We start from the raw sequence: 26,360 nt of genomic DNA, 5'->3' as shown, positions 1-26,360 counted from the left end.
GCTGAAAGGAAACATGACCTGTCATGTTCAAGCTGACCCATTAAGTCCAAAGTATATATTTTTTATATACTCCCTTCAACTACATTGTTGTTTGCAAATGATGCAACCATACAATCATAATGTCATAATGATTCTAGAGATTCTGTTTTATTTCAATTTTGGTAGGCTTGGTGAATAGAGATATTCTTAATGATAAAATAATTTCTATCCATGCCAGGAATGCATTAAATAACTCTGCAATTGCTATTAAAGGGAACCCTAGTTAATTTTGCTCTTCCTCCTCCCAGCATTTTGAGACATCCACTGAGAGTACCAACTAATGAATGGGGAAGCTCACCTATACAATTTGTTATCCCATCCCAACTGAGCAACGGGAAGTGTTAATCCTAGTCTCCTTAACCGCACTGAATATCAGAGTTGTACCGCACAGAATCAGGCCCTTCTGCCCAACCTGTCCATGTCAACCAGTCCTGAACTAGTTTCTGTTGCTAATGCTTGGCTCATTACCACCACCCCCCCCCACCCCCACAGCCTTTCCTATCAGTGAACCTGTCACTATATCTTTAAAAACGTTGTAATTGTACTGGCCCCTTACCATTTCCTCGGCAGCTAATATCATATGCGTACCACACTATGTGTGGAAAAACATGTCCCTCAGATTCCTATCAATTCTTTCTCCTCACACCTTAAACCTATGTCCTTGAGTTTTAAACTCCCCAACCTATGTGACCATCCACCTTATCTGTGTTCATGATCTTATAAACATCTTTAAGATCAGCCCTCAGCTTCCTTCATTCCAGGGTAAGCAGTCCCAGTCTATTCTGTTTGTCCTGGAAGCACAGGCCCTCCAGTCCCAGCAATGTACTCATAACGTTCTCCACACCCTCTCTAACTTGAACACATCTAATTTACAGAATGGGAGTAGAACTGCACATGATATTCCACATGTGGTTTCACAAAAACCCTGTACAGTTGTAACATGACATTCTAAATCTTGCACTCAATTCCCCATTTGTTGAAGGCAAGTATGCCATACGCCTTCCTCACCACCTTGTTTACACTTGTCACCACTTTCAGAGAAATGTGCACTTATACCCCAAGGTCTCTTTGATCCATTACACACTCAAGGCCCTATCATCTACTGTCTAAACCCTGCCCTGATTTAACTTCCTAAAATGGATCACTTTGTACACTTCTGAGTCAATTTCCATTTTCATTCCTTTAGTCCTTTCCCAGTTAATCTAGAACTGGTTGTAACCTAAGACAACCTTTTTCCAGTGTCCATGCACTACTAATTATAAATCTTACTACTCAGATATTTACCTATATTTTCATCAGAACTGTTACCTAGCACTGATACATGTTGTACACCTGCTCACAGGTATCCAAACTGAAAAACAACACTCCCCTACCACCTTCTTGACTCCTATCACCAAGCCAATTTTGTATCCAATTAGCTAGCTCACCCTGGATCCACGTGGTCTCACCTTTTAGATCTGTTTACCATGTAGAATCTTGACCAAAAAAAATTCCTCAAAGTCCATGCAGACAACTTTTACTATTCTACCACATCAGTCCTTTTGGTCACCTTTGCAAAAAGCTCAATAACATCCAAGAGACATTATTTCCCCATGTCCAAAGCATTGCTGACTAGGTTTGTTTGCTTGGAACCTAAATCTTCATTCTTAACTACAATGCAGGTCTTTGTTTTGCCAAATTTTAAGATAAATGGGGTTGCTAACTAAACACAATTCCTAATTTTCAAGGAACAAATTTAAGTAAACTACTGCTAAGATAGTGAACCTAGCTACACTTGATATCAGAATTTCCAACTACTTAGCACATTAGAATGCAATTGAAACTGTTGATTATTAGCAAGCACTAGAAACAAAAGTCAGACCATAAGCAAACTACTATGGAATAATTCAAAATACTTACATCTTCATTTGTTGTCTGATTTGAGCTGATCAGATAAGTATGAAATCCTGAAAGGCCAAGGATTGACCACACAGAGAAGAAACAAACAACTGCCTCCAGTACAGTAATAATGGAATCAAGGACTAACAGAGAATTAAAACTGATACAAGAGTGAAAAACAATGATGCACTTTCTACAATTTAAACCTATTTCTGTTGATTCTAAAAACCAATGGCAGAAAATATTGAACAGAAACTTTAAACATACAAATGCAAATGTTCTATAAATATGCCTTTAAAAGGAGGTTTGAAATAAATGTTACATACTTGACCACAATGTTATCTTGTGAACTGCAAACTAAATTAGAATATCAGTCATTTTCCCCAAGAGGTCTGTTACATAAAAATCAGATTCAAAGTCAACTTCACCAAAAATTAGTCAGTAAATCCCAGCTTTGCAACTTGTACAGTTACATTACTGAACATTCACTACCAATGCAATTGATGAGGGCAAAAGTCAATTGCTCCCGTTTTGATTTAATTTCTGCAATTAAATATTTTCCTTCCTATCTGAATACTCCATTTGAAATCAGATATTCACCATAAAGAACCAAAACAATGAACAGGTGACAGTATTAGTAGTGTGACTGATAGCGAGGAAGAAGCCTTAAAAGCCATCTGTCTACATTGAATATTTAAATTAGATTTAGATTAAGGGATTGGAGTGTTAGAAGGATCTAAGAAAGAACTTTTTCACTCAGAATCTGAACCCTCTGCTTGAGAGGTACTAGAGACCAGTACTCTCATGACATCTGTATTGACACGGCATAGATAGTTACAGGTCAAGTGCTTGTACAGGAGGTAAGTATGGATAGATATTTGATGGTTGGCATGGATTCAATGGGTTAAAGTGTATGTTTTGTGCTGTATGACTATGATTATCAATAGACTGATCAGGTGGTAAATAGAGAGTCAAACACAATTCATTTTGGACAATATTAAGGTAACTTATTTCAGGAGAAAAACAAGACAAGGGGTAATGCATTAAAACACTGGATCCAGAAGTGTATAAAGCATGTCGCAGTATCCTTAACTTTGGTAGAACTGGTTGTTCTACATGAGAAACTGGATTAAAAGGAGGAAGGTCATGCTGGAACTGTATAAAAGGTTGAGTTAGTTACAGCTAGTGTACTGTTTTCAATTATAGTCACTTTGATACAGGATATGATTGCACCACAGAGGATACAGAAGAAATTTACATTACCAAGGCCAGAGAATTATCACCTAATGAGACTGGCTAGATTGTGATTGTTTTCTTTGGAATGAAGGAAACTGAGTGTTGCTTTAATAGAGATCCACTTTCTCTGTAACATTTTATTCTGCATTACTGTTATCCATTGCACTACCTCAAATGATCTGCATGGATCAATTATTTCTGCATGAAACAATTTTCTCATAGTACTTTAGTACATGTTACACTAATAAATCAACTCCACTTCAAATGATGAACTCCACCAGAGGTGGTCCCAAGCCTGGCTGCGAAAGGAGGGTTGGGCATGAAGCTAGCAACTCCATCCCGTAAAAACCCAGTAATGCCAACAGAACCTCCAACCACCTCATCCCTGGGAGAAGGAGGATTGTGCTAATGGGATTGATCTGCTAGGCAAATAAGAAATTAAAGAAATGTATTTGTTATTTATTTATACTCAATTAAAGAACACATTTTACCTAATATTTTGCTTCCTTACAATCTTCTTCTCCATTCAATGCTCTTACTGCACAAGTACAGTGGTCAGATTTCCCAGAAGCTGCCATAAGTTTGCATTCTACTACTGGATTTTTTGTAGAGAACAACATTGCTGCACCTTTGAGAAATACCAGCAAGTTCAGGGCTTCGCAATCATGTAAGAAGAACATGAGTTCTTGCCTTCTTTAGCCAACTCTGCCATTTAATAAAATGATGGCTGGTCTTTTACTCGAGCATCACTTTCCTGTGCTATTGCCAGATTTTTTGTTACTTCATGTATTCAATATAATTTTTGAAAGCAGATCAATAACTAAACCTCAGCAGAGGAAAAATTCAAGCATTCAGCCTCCTCTGAAGAAATCTCTCGTTTCAATCCTAAATGGTCTGTCCCTCAATTTGAGACTGTGACCTTGAGCTCAAGAGCCCTCAGCCAGAGGAGACATCCTCCCTTTTCTACCTCATCTAGTTCACCAAAAATATTAAGTTTCAATTACATTATCTTTCATTCATCAAAAACTCTACAGAAAAGATTAGCCTCATTGAAGCAAGCCAAATGACAGACTCACCTTCCCAAGTACCAACCTAGCCAATCTTTGCTATATTTGCTCTTTAACAAGTACATTCTTTTTTTAAGCGAGAGCAAAATTACTTTAGAAGATACTAACATGGATAGAAGATCGGCTGACTGGCATGAGGCAAAGAGTTGAAATAAAGAAAGCCTTTTCTGGTTGGCAGAGGTTGGCTTTGGGACTACTTCTTTTCATATTGTGTGTTCATAATTTAGATGATGAATTTTGTGGCCAAGTTAGCAGACAATACAAAGATAAGTGGAGAGGCCAGTAGTGTTGAGGAAACAGAATCTGCAGGGTTTACACAGATTGGGAGAATGGGCAAAGGTTAACTTTACAGGTTGATGAGGTGGTAAGAAAGGCAAATGCAATGTTAGCATTCATTTCAAGCATTGTTGTGTAGGGATTTTTATTTTTAAAATGTGTTCTATTGTGTTTCCATCTTCTGTTACTGCCTGCCAGAAGACAAAACTCTAAGTTGTCTAGAGTATACAAACTTTGATAATAAATGTACTTTGAACAAAACTAAAAGCTAATTCTAATGTGTTATGGGGACATTTGCTCTAATTTAATTCTCAGGTTCTTATTACATCTCTTCCAAAAACTGGAAACTAATTAATTGTGCAACTTAATATGATTTTGTTACAAACAAAAAAAGTTACATTATGAAATTATTTAAAAACCAGAAATACTAAAATATTTATTGAAGAGTTATGTAGTAGGTTACTACAAAAATGCAAACTGACACCAACCGCCAGTACACTCTCTGAAGGAGGAGTAAACATTCTGGATTTTTTTTACCCCCCCCCCCTCCACCAAATGTAACAATAAAGGATATCTTGCAGGACTGTCTTTAAGCGCATTTAGAAATCCGGTCTTCTGAGATCCTATGTAAAATTGATCAAATGTTAGGTTAAAAGAAAATTTTAAAAAATCAATCATAAGAGTTTATGATTACTTTCTTCAAAATATAATGATCACATTCAAACATTATTAATCATGAAGCTTTAACATTGTATCCTATATTCATCTATAACACAGTTTCCTTTTAAGCTACAACTATTGCAGAAACTTCCCACTTTTTATCTGCATGAAAATGACATATAAACACAATGAAATGTTTAAATTTCAAATTTTACTTTGAACACCTCATTAATTTGCATGTATCTCAACGCGCTAGTATGAATCTACCTTACTTATGGCAAAGATTTATTCACCAAGCAGGACAACCAAAAGATAAGAAAGGCAGCATATGAACAAATTGCCTGAGCATCACACTGCCAGTTTGGAGTTCTTGGTCTCGGCATACTTCACAATAGAAAAATATAAAATCTTTAATGATACAGAATTGAAATTTCTGGTACCAATAATTCAGGTAGCAATTAAATCAAATACTATTTATACATTTCATACTTAATTGATTAGTATGATTAAAAAAACATTAGAAAAGTTTTTTTGTGTTTTCAACCAGATTTGAAACTCTTGATGCCAGAAATGAATTGTAAATATTATTACATTAAAAGAAAATATATCAACTTATTATATTGAAGAAAACTGTAGTTCACTTAGAGTACAAATAAAATATACTCATTCGAAGATCTGAATTAAAACTGTGTTGAAGTCCAACTATAACTGATGGACAACAATCTCCTCTGTAAACTAGCTGTATCCTTTATAAATTGAAACTGTCTTAATCCAGTTTCTACAATGTCTACAGGCTATATTTTCTGGGAATTAGCTCAAGTCACTCAAGAGGCCACAGGAGAGGATGATATGGGAACTAAAATAAGAACTTGATATGGGATTCTTTTTCACCTGACAAGTACAAGCACATAACAAACAAAATCCTTTAAAAGTCTAATTTTTCCATTTACAGTTCAAAGATTCTGTGTAAAAGAGCTAAATGTATTTCTATTCAAATAAGAAATACACAACTTTCTTCACTAATATCAACTTTTATTGTTTTGCCATTAAACAATAAAATCCACATCTGTCCAATTTTTTTTTAGAATAAATATCTCAATGCACAGTTCAAAAGCATTGCATCAAAAATATGTTAGTGTCTATCAATTTGTGGTCCAACAAATACATTTTCATTTATGATGCAGTCATGCATGATTGACTGTCTTGTAATATAAAGTATTCTTAGAATGTGGGTTTTCAACTATTTCTACATTGAACCCAAATGCAGTCATATCCAAGGTGTTATCACTCAATCAGAAACTACTATTTGCTTCATGTCAGAAGGTGGGAGGAGAACTAGAAAAGCCACCCTACAAGTAGTCCAAATTAAAACAATACTTACGGAGAATGACATGAGTGATGACGAAGGCGAAGATGAATACTGTCAAAAATGACAGTGACAAAATAAACATGTAAAAAAATCTGTAGTTCCTTTTTCCCACGCAGTTGCCTACCCAGGGGCAATGGTGATCAAATCGTTCTAAAGGGGGAAGAGCAATATTGGAAAACAAATTATAGCATCAGGTTACAAAATGGAGTTTGCATGACTGGTTATTTTTAACCTAGATTGACTTCTTGCAATATCTGGAAAATATTTTGAATGCCACATCTGCTTTTCATCCAGATAAAATTTATTATATTCCAAATGCTGTTCCAACTATGGAAAGAAACATAATTGATCTGATAATATTTCATCTTCCCTCTTCATGCACTTAACATTAAAAAAGAATGAGGAAATTAAATTTGGACATGTATTCTCAAATTTTCTCCAATAAAACCACAAATATTCTCAAATAAAGTTGCTTTTAAATCAAAAATATGTGTAACAAAAATGCTGAAACCCACTAATTGTAAGATTAAGTTTCAACTACTCTATTCAAGCCAACAAGAAAGAATTTAATGATAAATTTAAAATGTATGAGACAAAGGAAGCTGCTCTATTTCCTCAAACGGAATACTGTACTGTACTTGAATTTTCTTCTTAATAATTAAAAATAGTTTATTTATTCCTAGATATAGAAATCTCTTCTTAATGATTAAAATATGATTCATATTCAGTGGGAAAGGTTAGTACTTCAATTTTGGCAAAAAGAAGTGCCAAATATTTCTGAAACATTGCTCACTTCAACAAAAGAATTACGGTTCGGTACAATCCTTATGAATCCTTATGGACATCCACTTTCACTTTGTAACCACAATACATTTTAAAAAGGAATCTTGGCTATTTTCATTAACATTTTCATGACAGTTGAGCTCACAGTCTCATGCAAAGTACAACTTCCAGAAGCTTACAGTTAAAAAAAAAACACCAATTATACTCTGAATACATGGAAAAGCTTTATTTGTTGTTTCAAAGTGTGGTAAAATAGAATATCCTAAATTCACAAGCCTTTTACTCCAATTCAAAGATAGGTCAACAACTCTCTATTCTAAAAGCAAAACCCTGCATAGATGGGCAGGTTATCCTTTTTGTAGTGATATTAAACTTAGGCCCAACTGCCAACTTTGATGGAAATAAAAAAAGTTCATTGTTATAGTTTGAAGAAAGGAAAGGGGCTTCACCTTAATATTCTGGTCACTGCAAATTTTTATCCTACAAAATATTCCTCAGTGCCAATTGTCCAAATATTACTGGATTCATGTTAGCAGCCACTTATTCTACTTTTAAAAGCTGCTGTATAGTCTCTCAAGGCTGGAAATAAAAACCTTTTATAAATGTAGACCCTGCTATTTAACTATACATAACTGTTTGTATGTTACATTTTTCAACAAAGGATTGACATGATCATGCCGAAATCAGGCCATAAATGAGGCAGGTTTGGCAACCAGCAAAACAAAATACATTACTATAAGCTTCCAGTTGGGAATTATTCCCACTTTTGTTGCAGTGTAATACTGTACACTGAAAACAAGGCTCTTCTAATTCTAAAGTGCAATGTATACAGCTTGTGAGGGACACACATTAGAAGAGCACCAATATGATAATGATCAAATGGAGGGAAAACAAAAGAACAGGTCTCAAAAAAGCCAAAAGCCTGAGACAATTCAAGTCATTATTTTGGATCCGCTTCTGCAGGATCTGTATAGTGAGGCCAATGTGTGGGAACCTGCGGAGTCTTTCACTAGTGGAGTAGGTGATGCTTGAAGAGGTGCAAAGATGAGTAACTTATCAACTGAAGGATTCTTTCCTGACACAGGCTCCTGTGTGCTCTTGACAGTGTAACTCAAGGTTCTCAGTCGATGAGACTATGTTACACTTTTTCCCAGGAAACTTAGAGAACATCCTTTAATCATTCTCTACAGTCAAATGGTAATTTCTTGCCATAGCTGAACTTATTTTGCCAGCCAATTTTTAATTATATGAATAATGCGTCCTATCCATCTGAGCCAAATAGCTGGTTATTAGGACCTCACTGAGGATGCTGGCCTGGAAGATGAAACTCCTGCTGGTCACTTATTGTGCCAGTGGAGTCTGGAGGATTTTTGTCAGCATTGTTAGTATCTCTCCAGTGCCTTGAGATACTTCCTTCAGGTAGTCCATTTCTTGGAAGCATGCAGGGATCAGGATTGCTGCAACTTGCTAAACTATAATCATTGGGTTGTGTTTGAGATATTTTTCTCCAAATATTCTTTTACAAATGAACACTTAAGGTTATAGTGAAATTTATCAGACTTGATCACCCTTCCCTGAGGGTTGGTTCCCAAGGTATGAGAAAGACATAATAAAGGAGTTCATGATAGAGTCAGTAAAGCAGTAATAAAGCATGGAATCAGGTCCTTTAGCCCAGCTGTTCCATCACAACCTCCCTGCTCATCCCAGTTGCCCACATTCCGTCCTTAACTCTAAAAATCATCTATTCTATACAATTCCCCTCCATTCTCTTCATGACTCCCTGGTCTGGTCTTCCATCCCAACTTCCCTCTCCTCATCTTACAGTATACTTGTTCCATGCAACTGCAGGAGATGCAACATCTGTTCTTTCACCTCTTTCCTTCCCACCAGTCAGTTTATCTTTCCACATAAAGCACATGATGCACCATCAATAACTCTCTGAGACGTGAGGCGAGATATCAGCTTTTATTGACTGGAAGAAAGAACAAGCAGCAATTGACCACCATGCTACATCCTGGAGACTGAGGGCAGGGCTCAGGCCTCAATCGCCTTTATACCAGGGTCTGTGGGAGGAGCCATGGTCAGTGGGAAGAGCCACAGGAGCAGTCAACGGGGGGGGGGGTGTCCAGACAGGTATATGTAGTTCACCACAGCACACCTTGCCTGTTATTTTTCTAATTTACTGTATTGCCCTTGGTGTACAGAACGTCAAAATAGGCCGATTACTTTATGGAGAACCTGTGTTCAGTATTCAAGAGCAACACTACTAAGTTTAATGTTGCCTACCACTTAAATTGTCCATACTACTCCCACTCTGACCTATCTGTGGTATCCTGAATTGTTACAAGGATGTCCAACTTAAGCTTGAGGAACATTACCTCACCTTCTGCTCAGCTCACTACAGCTTTTCAGAATCAATATCAAATTCATTTAAGGTAGCCCACTTGCTCTTTGCATCAGAAGTGGCTATTTCTGCTCTAAGTCATCCATTGGTGACATTGGCGCAGCTTTTCTGTCCATTGGTATAACATGGCGAGCTGGGCACGTCCAGCATCCCTACTATTAGCAACACATTGTTTCTTTCTGCTATCACTTCAATTTCCCTCCAAAATTCTATTGATGGGCTGGCTGGTGGTGTAGTGGCATCAGCACTGGACTTCAAGGCAGATGGCCTGGAGCTCAAACCCAGCTAGGCCCCAACCTAGGCAGTGGCAGTATCTGCACGGAAGAAAGGCCTGGCTATATCTTGCCATGCAAACCCTATGGACCCTATGGTCCATGAGGTCACAAAGAGTCAGACTTGACTAAAAAAAAGGCATATTCTATTGATAGGTCAATCCCGGCATCTTATCACCATGACAACTCTGACATCACCTTAATATAAAGATACCTTGCCTTTACTCTATCCACTATTCCTGCAATTTAAAACTCGCATTTATTCTCTCCTTCCCAGTTCCAAGAGTATTTTTGATCTGAAGCTTCCCTTTCCACAGATACTGCCTGACTTACAAGTTCAAGTTAATTTTCATTCAACTGTGCACATGTATACCATCAAACAAAACAACATTCCTCTAAACCAAAGTGTGCAACACAGTACATATAGCTCACATACATAACTGAGTATTATCACAAATAAATTAACAAATAATTAGGTGCATTAATGACACAAATGAAAAAGTAAAGAGTAAAACATGTCTGGCATTTAATACATGATGAGACCTGGCTGGTGGCAGGGAGTTCAGTCATCTCATGGCCTGGGGGAAGAAGCTGTTTTCCATCCTAATAGTTCTTGCCCTAATGCTGTGGTACCTCCTGCCTGACAGTAGGGTGTCAAAGCGATCATTGGATGGATGGGAGGGATCACTGACAATGTTAAGGGCCTTTGTATGCAGCACTCCTGATAAACATCTCTGATGAGTGGAAGAAAGACTCCTTGCATTCCTTTGAAGGGCTTTGAGGTCAGATGCCTTGCAATTCCTGTACCACAATGATGCAGCTGGTCAGTACATGCTCAATAGTGCTCCTGTAAAGTTGGTTAAAATGGGGGTGGGGGGGGGGAAGCATCACTCATCTCAATCAAAAGTGGAGTGAATAAAATTCTTAAACGGGTTAATAAATCATCTTTCTGTGCCCGTCATTCTCTTCTACAATTTAAAGTGGTTCACAGAGCTTACATTTCTAAACAGAAGCTGGCCAGTTTTTATCCGAACATTTCTCCACTTTGTAATAAATGCAACTCTGCTGATGCCTCTTTAATTCATATGTTTTGGTTTTGCCCTAAAATTGAAAAGTTTTGGCAGGAAGTATTCCATACCTTCTCACAACTTTTTAGGGTCCAATTTAACCCAAATCCCCTTACTGCCTTGTTTGGTATTATTGCAAACGAAGATATAACTTTAAATACTCCTAATCTACAGGTTTTAGTTTTTAACCTCTCTTTTAGCAAGGAGAGCAATCTTACTTAAATGGAAGGAGTCTACCCCTCCTACACATCTTCAATGGCTACGTGATATTATGTCTTATTTAAATTTAGAGAAGATCCGCTGCTCAGTTTTAAATTCGAAACAATCTTTTTATGATATCTGGGGACCTTTCCTAAATTACTTTTCCAATTTATAAAGTTTACCAGTGCACAAACTTTTATGTATATTTCTATCTTCTCTTCTTAAGTGCATGTTTTTTTTCCTAATTATTCATTATCATCCATCAGCTTTTTTCTTTGATAGTTGGTAGGGGGTTGACTTTTTTTTTATATAAAAAATTTATTTTATGATGTATGACCCATCTTTAAATTTTTGATTACAGAGTGGTATACCTTTATGTGATATGCTATAACATTTTGATCAATTTTATTACAATATATGAATGTACACAATTTACGTTGAGATGTATCTATGTGTTGCACTCTGTAAATCTTGTTTTTTCTTCTGAATAAAAATATTGTAAAAAGAAAAAAGTGGAGATACTGCTGTGCTTTCTTGAACAAAGAGATGTTGTTGAGGGACCAGTTGAGATCATCCATTTTGTGCACTCACAGAAACTTGTGCTCCTAATTCTCTCCATGGAGGAGCCATGTATGTGTAGAAAGGAGTGGTCAGCCTGCACCTCCCTAAAGTCCACAATCGTCTTTTTGGTTTTGTCCATGTTGAGACTCAAGTTGTTGCGCTTGCACCATTCTATCAGTGCCTCTACCTCCTCTCCGCACACCGTCTCACATCATTGCTAATGGACCGACCACTTATGTCCTCAGCAGACTTGATTCGGTATGATCTGGATCCAGCAATGCAGTCAATGGGGAACGCCAGTGCTCAGTGTGATAGAGCTAGAGATGAATCTGCAAACATGGACTGATTGCGGGCTTTCTGTCAAGAAGTTCAGGAACCAGTTACAGAGGAGGTGTTGAGGCCCAACGACAGCAGTTTACCCGCCAGCTTCTGAACACCGAGCCAAAGTCAATAAACAACATCCTGGAATACGAGGCACCACTTTCCAGGTGGGTGAGATCGGAGTAGAGTACAGAGGCAATGGCATCATCAGTGGACTGACATAAGTGATAAGTGAACTGGAAAGGGTCCAATATAGTGGTGAGATGCAATTTAATGTGATTCATAACCAGCTACTCAAAGCACTTCATTATCGTTGATGTCAGTGCCACTATCGTTCAGGCTGGTTACTGTTGCCCTCTTGGGCAATGGATGATGGTGGTTGCCTTGAAACTCAAGAAGACAGTGGGCTGCTCTGGAGAGATATTGAAGATGCATTTTTGAACCTTAGTTAATGGAGCTACACAGTCCCTCAGCACCTGACCAGGTATGTTACCAGGCCCCGCAGCTTTACGTGGGTTGACCCTAGCTAAGGTCTTCCTCACATCAGCTGCAGCTAGAGCGCCTCAGGGGAAGGGGACCTTCCTCGCCAGCGCATCACTTCGTGCATCAAACGAGCATAAAAGACATTTGGGAAGAGAAGCATGTCGTTGATGTGCAGGGTGAAATTGTAATCTGTTATGATCTGAATGCCCTGCCACATATGCCCTGTGTCACAGAAATGGCTGTACACAGTATTCTCTGTAACTAATCCCTTTTTGTGTTCCTGATGGTGTGGGAAAGCACAGCTCTTGCTGACCTGAGAGCTGTGCTCAGACCTCTGCCGGCAACTGTGACTTCTGATTTTCCCTCACACAGATGTGTTTATAATGGTGATGTACTCAGTGAACTTCACTATGTAGCCAGTCACAGCCATACTGAGTGTAGCAGCATTTCCTGCCTTTATTCCATGAGGTTGGCAGGTTTTTTATTTAAATTTTAAAGGTTAGCTCAAAAATTGAATATCAGACAAGAATAAGGCTTAAAACTTTTTTTAAAAAATAATTCATATCATTCATATTAAAAATAATCATTTGAAAATCTGCATATAATTATAAATAACGTTTTTCACTAATTTCTAAACTCTGGAATAAATGGCTTCTCCTTTAAAGGCAGCATTTCAATATCATATGGGCAGAAATAAGTTCTTGAAAAATTATTTTTTTTGTTTTGCAAAGTTTTGAAATGCTTTTCTAAGATGTTACCTACTTATATACTGTAATTGCTACAAAGGCCGCAACATTCAATTACTGGAAGATTTCATAGTTACCAAGTTTTATTTTAACTTCTGTCCATTAATTATCAGCTGCTTTGTTCGGAGGGATAGGTCTACTCAGTACATACACTCTCACAGATTATATACCATGCAGTTATACCCCTTAGGGCTCTTCCTCACAACCTTTCATCAATGCCCCAAGGCTTCAGATTGTTTCTTTGTAGCTCTTTCAGATATCCCTTAGTGAATCACCCTTGCTGCAGCTGCCATTGTAGAAACACTGGAATGTATAACTTTAACATTCAGTCTGGCTATCCCAGCAGAACTCTGCTAAAGTATCAGGTATCACTATCTGTGATACTGCACACAAAAAGAGCAGCATTTGTAATCCAATCCTGCCAAAATTATGTGCTATTTTTAACAGGAGCAGAGATTTCTAATAAGGCAACAAAGGATTACCCAAGTGTCACAGCCTTGAAATAGCATATTCAGTTATCTAAGTTCTACAACTTTGAAACTTTGCAATCAGTCATACTCCTTTTAATTGCAACTTCACAATTCAATTAAACATTTCTTAGTTATGAAAAAATTTGAACAGCTTTCCAAGGAAATTCCTTACCTACACAGTTATCACAAAGGCTACAGTGAGAGGCACGTGGTGGACGGAAGATCTTACAGGTGAAGCAGTATTTTAACTTGACTGTCTGCCCATTAATTATCACCTCTTTTGTTCTGGGGGGAGGACGATACCCACCTCCTGAACTTGAACCATTGGCAATATCTACAAGGGAAAAGGAAAACAAAGTTATAAAGTGCACAATTGCAGGATTATTTTATTTGATATGCTTCTTTTAAAATACCACATAATACATTCATTTGAAGGCAATTACTGATAAACTATGGTTAACAAATAGCAAGTTGGTTCAGCCTTATTTTGTTTTAAGCAATAAGAACAGAATGCTGACTACTTTCAATCAAAAATATCAGAAATGCTGTATCAGGTTGTTACCTTGGCATAAAGTTTTTACCTTTCATGAGCTTACATGTGGCAATGACCTTCGATAATACAAAGAAGTTAATGCAATTGGAATTGCTATCGATTAATGTGCTATATGAGTTTCCAGTTACTTCAAATGATATAACCCAGGGCCCAAAACTGCTCACATTACTCCAAATGTGGTCTGACCAATGCCTCAGGAGGATTGGGAGAATTTGGCAAAATCTAACCGAGGTCCATTGGATTTACCTGTTTGAAGGGAAAGGAATGAAGAGCAAGTGGGAGGCTTTAAGGAGTATGACATCAGGAATCCAGGAGCAGATGTCTCTGACTGGATGAAGTGCAAATCTGAGAAATTTAGGGAAACTTGACTGATGAGGGATATTGAGGTTCTGATCACACTTGGAGTACTGCACATAGTAAAGGTTACCCTTTTGTAGGACAGTCATGCTTAAATGAGAAAGAATGCAGGAATTATTTATGAGGATGTTGTGAGGACTAGAGGGCCTCAATTATAGGGAGAGATCGGCCAGGCTAGGTCTTTATTCCCTATAACACAGGAGAATGATGGGCAACCTTACGGAAACGCTATGAAAGGCATATATAAATTTTTCCAGTAAGATGGCGGTGTGCACAGATGCAGCAGCCACTCTGGGTCCAAAGGCATATTTGTTCATCTTGTGTGCCTTTAAGAGACTAAGAACATCAAGCACTGCAGGACTACCCCATCAGTGTGTTGCTCGTTAGTGATGGAGTTAGACTTATTGTGTACCGTTTTTATGTTGCTGCCTGGACTTGTCGTGTTCCTATGGATGGTGTGCAAGTGATTGTTTTGGACATTTTTACTGTGACCTCAAGACCCCATTGGACATTGGTAATGTAGAATCCTACAAGCCCAGTTCACTGGTTCATTGATGAGGCAGATGGTGGGGAAGCTATATGGCCTCAGATGTGCTGAGGAATAGCTCGAAGCCGCGGGGATGCCTGTGGCAACAGACCAGGAGAGGAGACAGTGTGGAAAAGCCTCTGTGAGGCACACTGGAATCCGTACTTGGGATGGGAGCTGTCCCCTTCCATCAGTGCTGCTGTCCCCTGTTCGCTCAGTGAAAGAACAAGCTGGACCAGAACAACTTACCTCAGTTCTACAGTCATGCCACACAGGAATTAGGGCTATATTATTTTTTTCCTTCGAGTGTTTGTTTCTGAAATCGTAACAATATGTATGATTTGTGCTATGTGCTAATTTGCACTTTGGTCCTGGAGGAACGCTGTTTTGTTTGGCTATATTCATGGATGGCTGAATGATAATTAAACTTGAAGGTAGCTGGTAACTGACTTTTCCCCCAGGGTAAGGAACATAGATTTAGGATGAGAGGATAAAATTTTTAAAGACTTGAGGAGAAAATTTTTCCACATGTGGGGGAGGGGGGCTGCATGAATAGATACAGTGATTGAGGGAACTCTAAAAACATAATTTAAGAGGCATTTGAATATGTATATAGTATGGTAAGGCTTAGAGGGATGTAGGCTGAACTCAGCAAATTGGGACAAGCTAGGCTGGGCCTGTACCTGTATTGTATTGTTCTACGACTACACAATAATCTGTCACTATGACCAAAAATGATGAAATATAAAGAACAATCGAAGTAGAGATAGAAAACCAACTAAAAGACAGGAAGCTGTCATGGATTTTCCAGACAGGAGGTATGTTAAAATTAGTTGCCCACTGGTCAGTATTTGAGCTACTGTATTTCCTAATAAAGTGGATTCCAGTTAATTAGGACACATTGGGACCAGTACATTTTGGCCCAATTAAGCAGCTACCCCAATTAGCCACAGCTTCCAGGAGGTAGTTAAAAGCTATTAAAAAAAAAGACACTGCTATTTAACTGAGTACAATTTATGTATTAAAATGAAATACAGAACAAATTAGAACACTGCCAATACCTCTACGGTAGTATAAAACCATTTGATACTAATAGTTATTTACAGAATTCATCTGTTATCTTCTTTTGATTGACTGTAAATTAATAAAATCAGCACAGACACTAAGTGCAGTTAAAGGACTCCCTTCATACCATGCTTCAACCAATGGCATCCTCCAAATCTTCCTTTTCATTGTAACATTCAAGATGATTGTCGATACCTTCAAATTCTTCATAGGTCCTTATTTTTTGAAGTAGCAAAATCATTTCACTTTTATTCCCAGCCATTTCTGGCATCTCCAAGCCTGAATCCTTGAAACCATGGTGAGCAAAGCAGTTCCTAATTGTCTTACAACTTATTTCTCAACTACCAGTGACAAAAATTCTTTTTTTGAAAACAAACACACGCAAATGACCAATGGCAACGCAAATGACACTGTTTTAAAAATGATCGTTCTAAGCATGTAGTGTATAACAGCCACACAAGTGAGGAAGAAACTGTTCAGCAACAGTCTCCTGCCCCAATTAAATGGCATATTATCCCAAAGAAATGAAGGGAATCAAGCTATTTTTTCATTTTGTTCTTTAAAAGTCATCCCGAATAAACAGCTGCTCTCATTTACCGATGGCCCAATTAACCAGAATCCACTGTATATAAATAACTTGGACTTGAGCGTGCAGCATAGCCTTCACTTTTGATGTGCTGGTGTTCAGAACTGGAGTGAATTAAGAGATTCATAAAGGTCTTCATGAGGATATAGACAAGCAATGGATCTGACAGACATGTACCAAGCAAAAACTTTTGTTTTAAAAATTTTTTTATTCAATTTTTAAGATAATTACATAGAATGAATAGAATGATAGAGTAATATGATATCAGCCCTCCCCCTCCCCCCCCCTTAACATCCCTATCTTAAAAAAAAAGAAAGAAAGAAAGAAAAAAAGAAGAAAGACTGCCTGGATATCGGAAGATCCCCACATGCAATTCAAAATAGCTTTAATATATGTATTTATTTATTTCCCCAGATGACCAATAACTTTATCTTCGGAGCACCTATATATTTGATCCTATCTTTTGTAAGTAAGGGCACCAAATTCTCGGAAATATGTCATATTTGTTTCTTAAATTATAAATAATTTTTTCAAGTGGAATGCAGCTAAAAATTTCATTATTCCAACGATCCATACTTAAGTATGAATCCGATTTCCAAGTAACTGCAATAGCCTTTTTGGCTACTGCCAATGAAATTTTTATAAATTCTTTCTGATATTTGTTCAATTTATGTTTCGGTTTTATCCCTTCAATATCACCTAGTAAAAATAATATTTATTTTTTGTGGTATAATATACAGTTGATGTAAAAAATTGTATTGTACTAATCTAAGTCGGACATTTGTTGTATTTGTCATACTGTCAAGACAGTCTTGACCAACTTGTTTCATCAATTTTAATATTCAAATCAGTTTCCCATTTTTGTCTTGACTTATGAATTCCTTGTTTAATTGTCTGTTTTGGAATCAAATTATACATACAAGAAGTAATTTCTTAAAATTTTCCTTTTTGAATTAAAATTTCTATTTCATTAGGTTTCGGCATTAACATTGTTTGACCCAGTTTCTCTCTTAAATAAGCAGAAGCGGAAATAACAGAAGAGAGTGTTATTTGATATTTTATATTTATTCTTTAATTGATTAAATGACATCAATATACCGCCTTCAAAACAATCTCCAATATATCTAATCCTTTTTGAACCCTGTTATATGAAAGTTGGTTATCCATTGTAAAAGGAATGAGTCTATTTTGAATTAGAGGTCTCTTTGCTAATAAAGATTTCTTTATCTCATCATCAACATTTGTCTTGTTCCACAAATCAATCAAATGTTTTAATATAAGGGATTCTTTCTTTTCCCGTAATAGATTATCTAAATATTTACCAAAATTAATACATATGGATCAAACAGGACTTATTAAAAATAGACAATCAGCAGATAATATAACTCTGTTACTTAGCATAATTCATTTGGCACAAGAGGGAGGAAATGAGCGTGGCAGTTGCTTTGGATACAGAAAAAGCATTTGATAGATTGGAATGGGATTTTTTATTTAAGGTTTTGTAAAAATATGGGTTAGGAGTATCTTTTATAAATTGGATTAAAACCTTAAATACTAGTCCCAAAGCTAAAGTAGTGACAAACAGCCAAATTTCAACATCATTTCAGTTAACAAGGTCAACTAGACAAGGTTGTCCACTATCACCTGCTCTATTTGTATTGGTGATAGAACCATTAGCTGAATTAATTAGAATCAACTCAGATATTATGGGTTTCAGAGTTAACCGGGGGAATACAAGATTAATCTATTTGCTGATGATGTTCTGATTTATCTAACAAACCCATTGCATTTGTTGCGTAAATTGTCTTCTGGATTGGAAGAATAGGCGAAAATATCAGGGTATAAAATAAACTGGGATAAAAGTGAAATTCTATCCCTTACTAAAGGAGATTATAGTCAATGTCGATTAGTAACTCAATTTAGATGGCCGATAAATGGTATAAATTATTTAGGTATAAGAGTTGATAACGATATAATTCAAATAAATTGAATTATTTGCCATTATTGAAAAAAATTCAAGAAGATCTTGATAAATGGATGATGTTACCAATAACATTAGTAGGTAGAGTCAATGCTGTAAAAATGAATATATTTCCTAGATTACAGTATTTATTCCAAACATTACCAATACAACTGCCGCAGAAGTTTTTCAAGAGTCGAATAAATGTGTGAGGAAGTTTCTTTGGAAAGGTAAGATGTCAAGAATATCATTGGAAAAATTGACATGGAAATTTGACCTAGGAGGGTTACAACTCCTAAACTTTAAGAATTATTATAAAGCAAATCAACTTAGATTTATTGCATCTTTTTTTGATGAAGATAAACTGGCATGGATTAGAATAGAGTTAGACAAGATAGGAGAAAATATACCAGAAGATTTTTTTTAATATATATATATATATGGGAAACCAAGCAAAAACTTGAAGAAAAATGTTAACAGTTCTGTTAGAAGAACAAGGAAAAATAATATTGTATATAAGACAGAATTGCTTACTGGAAATACTCAATGAATTTTTGTAACAACCATTTCTACATCAAATTTTTTACATCAATTATATATAACACCACAGAAAATAAATAGATTAAATTCAAATATGTCTGACCAATGTTTTCGATGTAATCAAGAAATTGGTACTTTTTTACATTCTACTTGGTCTTGTTTTAAAATTCAACCATTTTGGATAAATCTAAGACTTTTATTGGAACAAATTACTGGCGTACAACTCCCACATAGTTCAATATTATTTTTATTAGGAGATATTGAAGGGACAATACCGAAACTTAGATTTGAATAAGTATCAGAAAAAATTTATAAAAATTGCATTGGCAGTAGCTAAAAAAGTTAAATTACTTGGAAATCTGATTTATATTTAACTATGGATCGTTGGAATAATGAAATATATAGTTGTTTTCCACTTGAAAAAATTACATATAATCTAAGGAATATGATATATTTTTGAAAATTTGGCTCCCATACCTACAAAAGATGGGATTAAATATATAGGTCCTTTGAAGATAAAATTATAAAGTAACTGGGGAAAGTAAAAATAAATATTAAAATTATTTTGAACTCCATGGAGCATGTGGGGATCCTCCGATATCCAGGCAATCTTTTTCTTCTTTCTTTTTTTTTCTTTCTTTAGATAAGGGTTAGGGGGGGGGGAGGGTTAAGGGGAGGGGGGAGGATTAATATTATTTTTATTTTTCTTACTAATTTTTCATTACATTTATTCTTTGTAATTTTCTAAAAATTTAATAAATAAATAAATAAATATTTTTAAAAAACCCTTTTCTCGGTACTCACTATACTCTGGGTAAAGGTGTTACTTTCCAGGACTCCTTTAAAATGTCTCCCCATTATCTTTTATCTGTGCTCTCTAGCTTTGGCAAAGACCATTACTGTCCTCAACCTTTATCCATACCCTTTCTGATTTTATAAACTTTTTTGAGGTCACCATTATTCTCCTGCACTCCAAGGAATAAAGATCCAGTGTGGCTAACCTCTCCCTACAAAAATGCTGCAAAAAGTAGTGGATACAGCCCAGTCCATCACGGATACAGCCCTCCACACGAAATACTGTCACAGGAAAGCACTGACCCCCACCACCCAGGACATGCTCTCTTCTTGTGAATGCCATTGCGAAGAAGGTACTGGAGCTTCAGGACTTGCACCACAAGACTCAGGAACAGTTATTACATCTCAACCATCAGGCTTTTGAACCAAAGTGGTAACTTCACATTCTCCATCATTGAAAAGTTCCCACAAACAATGGGAACTCTTCATCTCACATTCTCAATATTTATTGTTTGTTTATTTATTTATTTATTATTATTATTATTTTCTTCTTTTTATATTTCCACAATTTGACTTTCATATGGTAGAATGCCCATGTTGGTGTGGTCTTTCAATGGATCTGTTATGGTTATTATTCTCTGGATTTATTGAGTATGCCCGCAAGAAAATGAATCTCAAGGTTTACACAGTGATGTATGGTTTTAATAATAAATTTATTTTGAACTCTGAACTCAGGCCCTCCAGTCCAGATGGCACTCTCATAAATCTGTTCTGCACCCCTACCAGCGTGACAAAGTCTTTCCTATGATCAAACTATATGCAATACTCTAAGTGCAGTCTCACCAATGGCTTACATAACTGCAAAATGATGTCCCTAATCCAAAACTCTTTGCCCTCATTGTTGATGGCCAGCATGCTACATGTGTTTTTTTCACCATGTTGTCTACTTGTGAGGTCACTTTCAGCAAACTGTACATTTGTGGTTCCAGTCTCTGTTCCACAACTCTTGTCAGTGCCCTGCCATTCATTGTATGCCCTATCCTGGTTTGACTGTCCAAAATGCATCACCTCACACTTACCTAAATTCAAATCCATTTGGCTCAGCCCATCTCTGATTATTGATCAAGATCTCTTTGTAATTCATTGTAACCTGCTTCACTATCAATAAGATCCCTTAATTTAGTCACATCAGCAAACTGCTAACCATGACATGCACATTCATATATAAATAACTTACATAAATAATGAGTAAAGATCTTGCCCTTTGGATATTTCCCTACAACTGAAGTCATGCTGAAGTGTCCCCTGGACTGCTATCTTTCTTGAACAATGGAAAAACATTATACAGCCTCCTGGAACTTCACCAGGGACAATGACAAAGCAAATGTCTCTCCACGGCCTTTGTGATGTTTTTTCTCTAGCGTCCTATAAAGTCCAGGGAGTGCAGCCGTGCGGGACAGGGTGAACTTGGTCAGGCCCAGGGAACTTGCCCACCTTGATGGACTTTAAGGCTGCAAATACCCTTTCATTACTTATTACCCTCATCTCTTTGGCACCCACGTTAATTTCCATAGCACACACCGAGAGAGATAATAAGAATCTCAGTCACAAAAACATCCTCTTAAAAATGAGTTCTGACGAAGGGTCTCGGCCCGAAACGTCGACAGTGCTTCTCCTTATAGACGCTGCCTGGCCTGCTGTGTTCCACCAGCATTTTGTGTGTGTTGTTTCTCTTAAAAACCAGATGGTCTTTCAGAGGACCTCCACTTTCTCCAGTTATCTTTTTGTGCGTGAGAAGATATTCATGTAACTGAAGTACCTTTTGGGAATACCTTTAACCATGCCTGCCAAAACCAACCCATAGCTTCTTTTTTGACCTCTTGATTTGCCTTTTAGAAGGTCTTAAACTTGTTTATATTAATTCAGGATTCTTTGCACTCAGCTGTCTCAAGACAATGTATGCTTCCTTCTTTTTCCTTACCAGAGCCTGAATATTTCTCGTTAGGCAAGGTTCCCTGAACTTGGTATCTCTACCCTTCACCCGAAAAAAATGTGCTGCCCCTGAACTCTTGATATGACCCTTTTAAAAGCTTCCCACTTTGAACAATCAACACCAGTTAGATCTTGCCTTATGCCCTCAAATTTGGCCCTGCTCCAGCCAGGTCTTCAACCTGTGGAACTGTTCTGATTTTTTGCCCCACAACTATTTTAAAGCTATGGGTCAGTAGACCCAAAGTGCGCCCCAACTGCTGCTTCAGTCTTGGCCCACCTTGCTCCCCAAGAGGAGGTCGCCTCTGCACCAGAACAAATCCCAATAATCCAAGAACCTAAATCTCTGTCCCCTTCATAAGCCCATCAGTCACACATTCATCTGACCTATCTTTCTACTACAGGACTCAATGAAATGTTGCCCTGGGAATCCAGACATTCAATGTCCTGCATTTTAATTTCTTACCTCGTTTCTAGAAATTTGAAAGGAAAGAAATCTGTGGGGTACAAGGAGAAGGCAGGAAATTATGCCTGGCTGCATTGGCTTGATGAAGCCAGCTTCACCTTGAACATACTGGCTGTCTTCTATGCTCTAACCAACAATTATGAATAATATCTCCAGTGCCTTTTCAAGGCAAGTCACTGCAAGTGCTTAATTACCATTTCTTATGCCTCCTTGCAGATGAAACCAATGCCAGTAGACATTTAGTGATTCTACATACTGAGAGATCAAGTTATTTCAAATTTGTTCATAGAAAATACCAAGTAGTCTATAGGTCAGTAACATAGAATGATGTAGGTTTGTTCTCAAGGATCTATATTGGTGGTTGATAACACTCCTTTTCCCTCTTTCCACCTTCCTTCATCTCAAATATTATTATATCCTTCTATTTGCTTCCTTCACGCACTCATTCAGCTTGCTCTTAAATGTATCTTGGTTCTTCAACTTAACTGTTCTTTCTGCAAATATTTTTATACTGATTTTATATTAAATTTATCAGTGACAACCTTATTTATTTGTAACATAGGATTGATATTTAAGATGTGATTCTGTCTGGAACTCATGAAATTATTTCAATTCCTATGTCCAAAAACAGGTCAGAAGCTTTTATCCTGTGACATGCATCTCACTCCAATGAAACCCCTAAGTCTCCATCCTTGCCTCACACTCTCCTATCCAGATAACATATTAGAACAGAAAGCAATACTCTCCACTTGCACAAATGAGTGAAACTCCAAAGCTACCCGAGAATTTTTGATTCGCCTCCCCCAGATTAAAAGTCTACTTGATGCCATATTTATCCCCTTCATACATTCATTCTCTTTGCTGTCAAAGCTCCTAAGATGAGCTATCTCCAAAATGCACTGTAGTTGCTCACCACATAATGTTGACAGAACAATCCAAACCTATCGTCTCTACCAAGAAAGTCAATGCAGGTACTCTTCCAAGATACACACAATCTTGAACTTCCCTACCAGACAACACAATGGGAATACATTCATGGTTGTCAAGATCAGCATATGGTACCAATTCTAATTGCACTTGAGGACATAAGTAAGCTGTTCTCAAGTACTCAGTGGTGATTTTGAATTGGAAAAAAAGCTGACTTTGTCAACTTTATCTAATCTGTAAATGAACAGAAAACAATATGCAAATAAAGTCAGAACTGAATATTGTACTCTGATTAAAACTTTCTCAAAAATATTAAATCATTTTGTGATGCCTTGGCATTTTCTGCAGTTTCCTTTTGTACATTTTAATTTACTAATTTCATATTTTTCCAGAGAGCAGAGTCTAAGGAAAGTGGATAATTTAAAACTTAAAACTGAAAATGTTGTAGATTGGGAACTCTCAGCAAGTAAAGCAGAATTAATAAATATCTGGAAGGATAAAGACTAACTGGATATCTCAAACTTGCTTCAAAAGCAAGGCAGAAGTTCACCTAAGAGCATCATCAACTTTGGAGTTGCACTCATTTGTGTAACTGGAGCGATTTCTTTCTGTTCAGATGTGTTTTCTGGATAGGAGGGAATGAGGCAAGGACACAAGGACAGCTGCACTACACCAGAATGATTGTACTGGAATGCACTTCTTAAATGCAAGGCAATTGGTGAGTAAATAACCCAATGCAAAAAAACCTCCAAACTACACTGTATTAATTTTCTTTCACATCAGTCTTCTCCTGCATTACTAATAGCAGGGGTCACCAACCTTTTTTGCACCGCGGACCGGTTTAATATTGAAAATATTCTCGCGGACCTGCCGACCGGCGGTGGGGGGGGGGGGGGAGCGCGTTAATCACGACGGGAATATAGGCGATAAGTCACTTATAAATGGCTAATACACTTCATTTCATTTCTAAAAGGGTTTCTCTAACGAATTTAATATTGAGCACACAGCACATATTTTCCTTGTATGAACATATAAAATAATTGCAACACACCAGTGAGAGGACAAGGTAAGGGCCAGAGGTCCCTGTACCAGGGCCGTGGTGGTCACAGTCCAGAGAGAGCGACCGACCGAGCGAGGAGTGCGACAGGGCATGTGCCCGTCCTCCTTATAGGTGGATAGGATCTATCGGCCAATAAAAGCTTGGCTGGAGGGATTACTTGCAGTAGATCGCAGCGAGGTAGCTGCTCTGCTACTTACGAAACCCTGAGCCTGAATTAGGTCGTCCGTGAATATTTTAGCACCAGGTTCCCCACGAACATTCGGTGTGCTAAACAGGTTTAGAGGTGGAACCCATCTGTCAGCGCTCCAGGCCAACCAGTGATCCCTGGCGCGAGGGTATCACTGCGTTTAGGCAACTGACGACCTCATGTGGGTAATGACCTCGCGTGCGTTTAAGTTCAACAGTGGGCGTGACAGGGAATGAGGAAAGATGCAGCTGACTCATATCGTTTCATATCGCCAAATCATATCATTTCCTCGCGGCCCGGTAGCACATGCTTTGCAGCCCAGTACCAGTCCGTATCCTGGTGGTTGGGGACCACTGACGAACAGAAAAGAAACTAACGTAGCTTTACAACATTGAGCATCTATCACAACAAAGCATATTTTTGTGTGTGTGTGCGTGTGTGTGTTATAAAGCATATCACATGAGCTCTTCCTCATTCTGAATGAAACAAGGTTTCAGTGGTATTGTGATACACATTATAGTACCAAAATAGCATGCAACAGTAGAAACGCCTGGGAAAGCCTGCTTTCACCCAAACCAATATTCCCTTTATCCTGTCCATCCGCCCCACCCTCAATGCAAGTTAAAACAAACTCGCTTTCTCAGTTTTGATGAAGGGTCTACGGTCTAAAACATTAACACTGTTTCTCTTTCAACATGTTGCCTGAACTGCTGAATGTTTTCAGCAAGTTTTGTCATTACTTCAGATTTCTAGAATCTGCAACTGTGTTTTATTTTGATTTTCATCAAGTCACAGCCAGAGTTGGCTTGTTGGAAAAATCAAAAGTATTACAGAGTCCTGAAGCACAGGAGGAAGCCATTCGACCTGTAAACTCCAAGAGTTTTCATTTAGTCTCAAATTCTTGCTCTTTAGCAAAGTAAATTTCTTCTCGAGTACATGTACACCATTAAAGTTACCACTAAATCTGCTTTCACCATTCCTTCACATAATGCATCCCAGATGATGGCAACTTGATAATCATGTAGAAAACAAACTTTTCTTCTGCAACACATTTTTGGCTACTTATTCCAAAACTTCCTTCTGATTACTGGCTATAATGCCAGTGAAAAAAAATCCTCTCTCTCATCAGCTTCCACCAATATTCAGCTCCAATTTACAGCACTTGTCTCAACCCCTCCGTTCCATACTACTTGCCATGCTGTCTCTTACTCTGCATTAGCTTCCTCCAACTAAATATTAGGAAGAACATGTGATTGCTTTCAGGAGTTAACTAAAATTTCATCCACAACCTACTATATTCATTTTCTGGGCAACTGCCTGAGATAAAACAAACTATTAACCTTTATAGCTGTGCCCACTGATGTTTGGTGTTCAACATCAAATGAATCAAATTCCACCTCACTCACTACTTCAATCTCTGTTCATCTGGCTGAAATCTTCAGACATGCCTTTGTTACCTCAAATATGGAACATATGAGAACATTGGCTACTTTTCAACTTGCATCCTGAGCCTATC

At 37.4% G+C, this 26,360-nt stretch overlaps 1 protein-coding gene across 1 annotated transcript in view; it reads right to left on the bottom strand.

Moving 5' to 3' along the window:
- Nucleotides 1–26,360, bottom strand: part of zdhhc14 (zDHHC palmitoyltransferase 14) — a 117,896-nt gene that overhangs the window by 27,748 nt on the left and 63,788 nt on the right. The window contains exons 3-6 of the mRNA XM_073051143.1: nt 14,006–14,167; nt 6,538–6,675; nt 5,071–5,119; nt 1,939–2,041 (exon numbers count right to left, since the gene is read on the bottom strand). Coding sequence (XP_072907244.1) covers nt 1,939–2,041; nt 5,071–5,119; nt 6,538–6,675; nt 14,006–14,167 — 452 coding nt within the window. The remainder of the gene's footprint in view (nt 1–1,938; nt 2,042–5,070; nt 5,120–6,537; nt 6,676–14,005; nt 14,168–26,360) is intronic.

The sequence above is a fragment of the Hemitrygon akajei genome, chromosome 7, assembly GCF_048418815.1.
Source record: "Hemitrygon akajei chromosome 7, sHemAka1.3, whole genome shotgun sequence".
Classification (NCBI taxonomy): domain Eukaryota; kingdom Metazoa; phylum Chordata; class Chondrichthyes; order Myliobatiformes; family Dasyatidae; genus Hemitrygon; species Hemitrygon akajei.
Note: the sequence above shows the minus strand (reverse complement) of the source record. Positions and strands in the feature narration are given on the sequence as shown.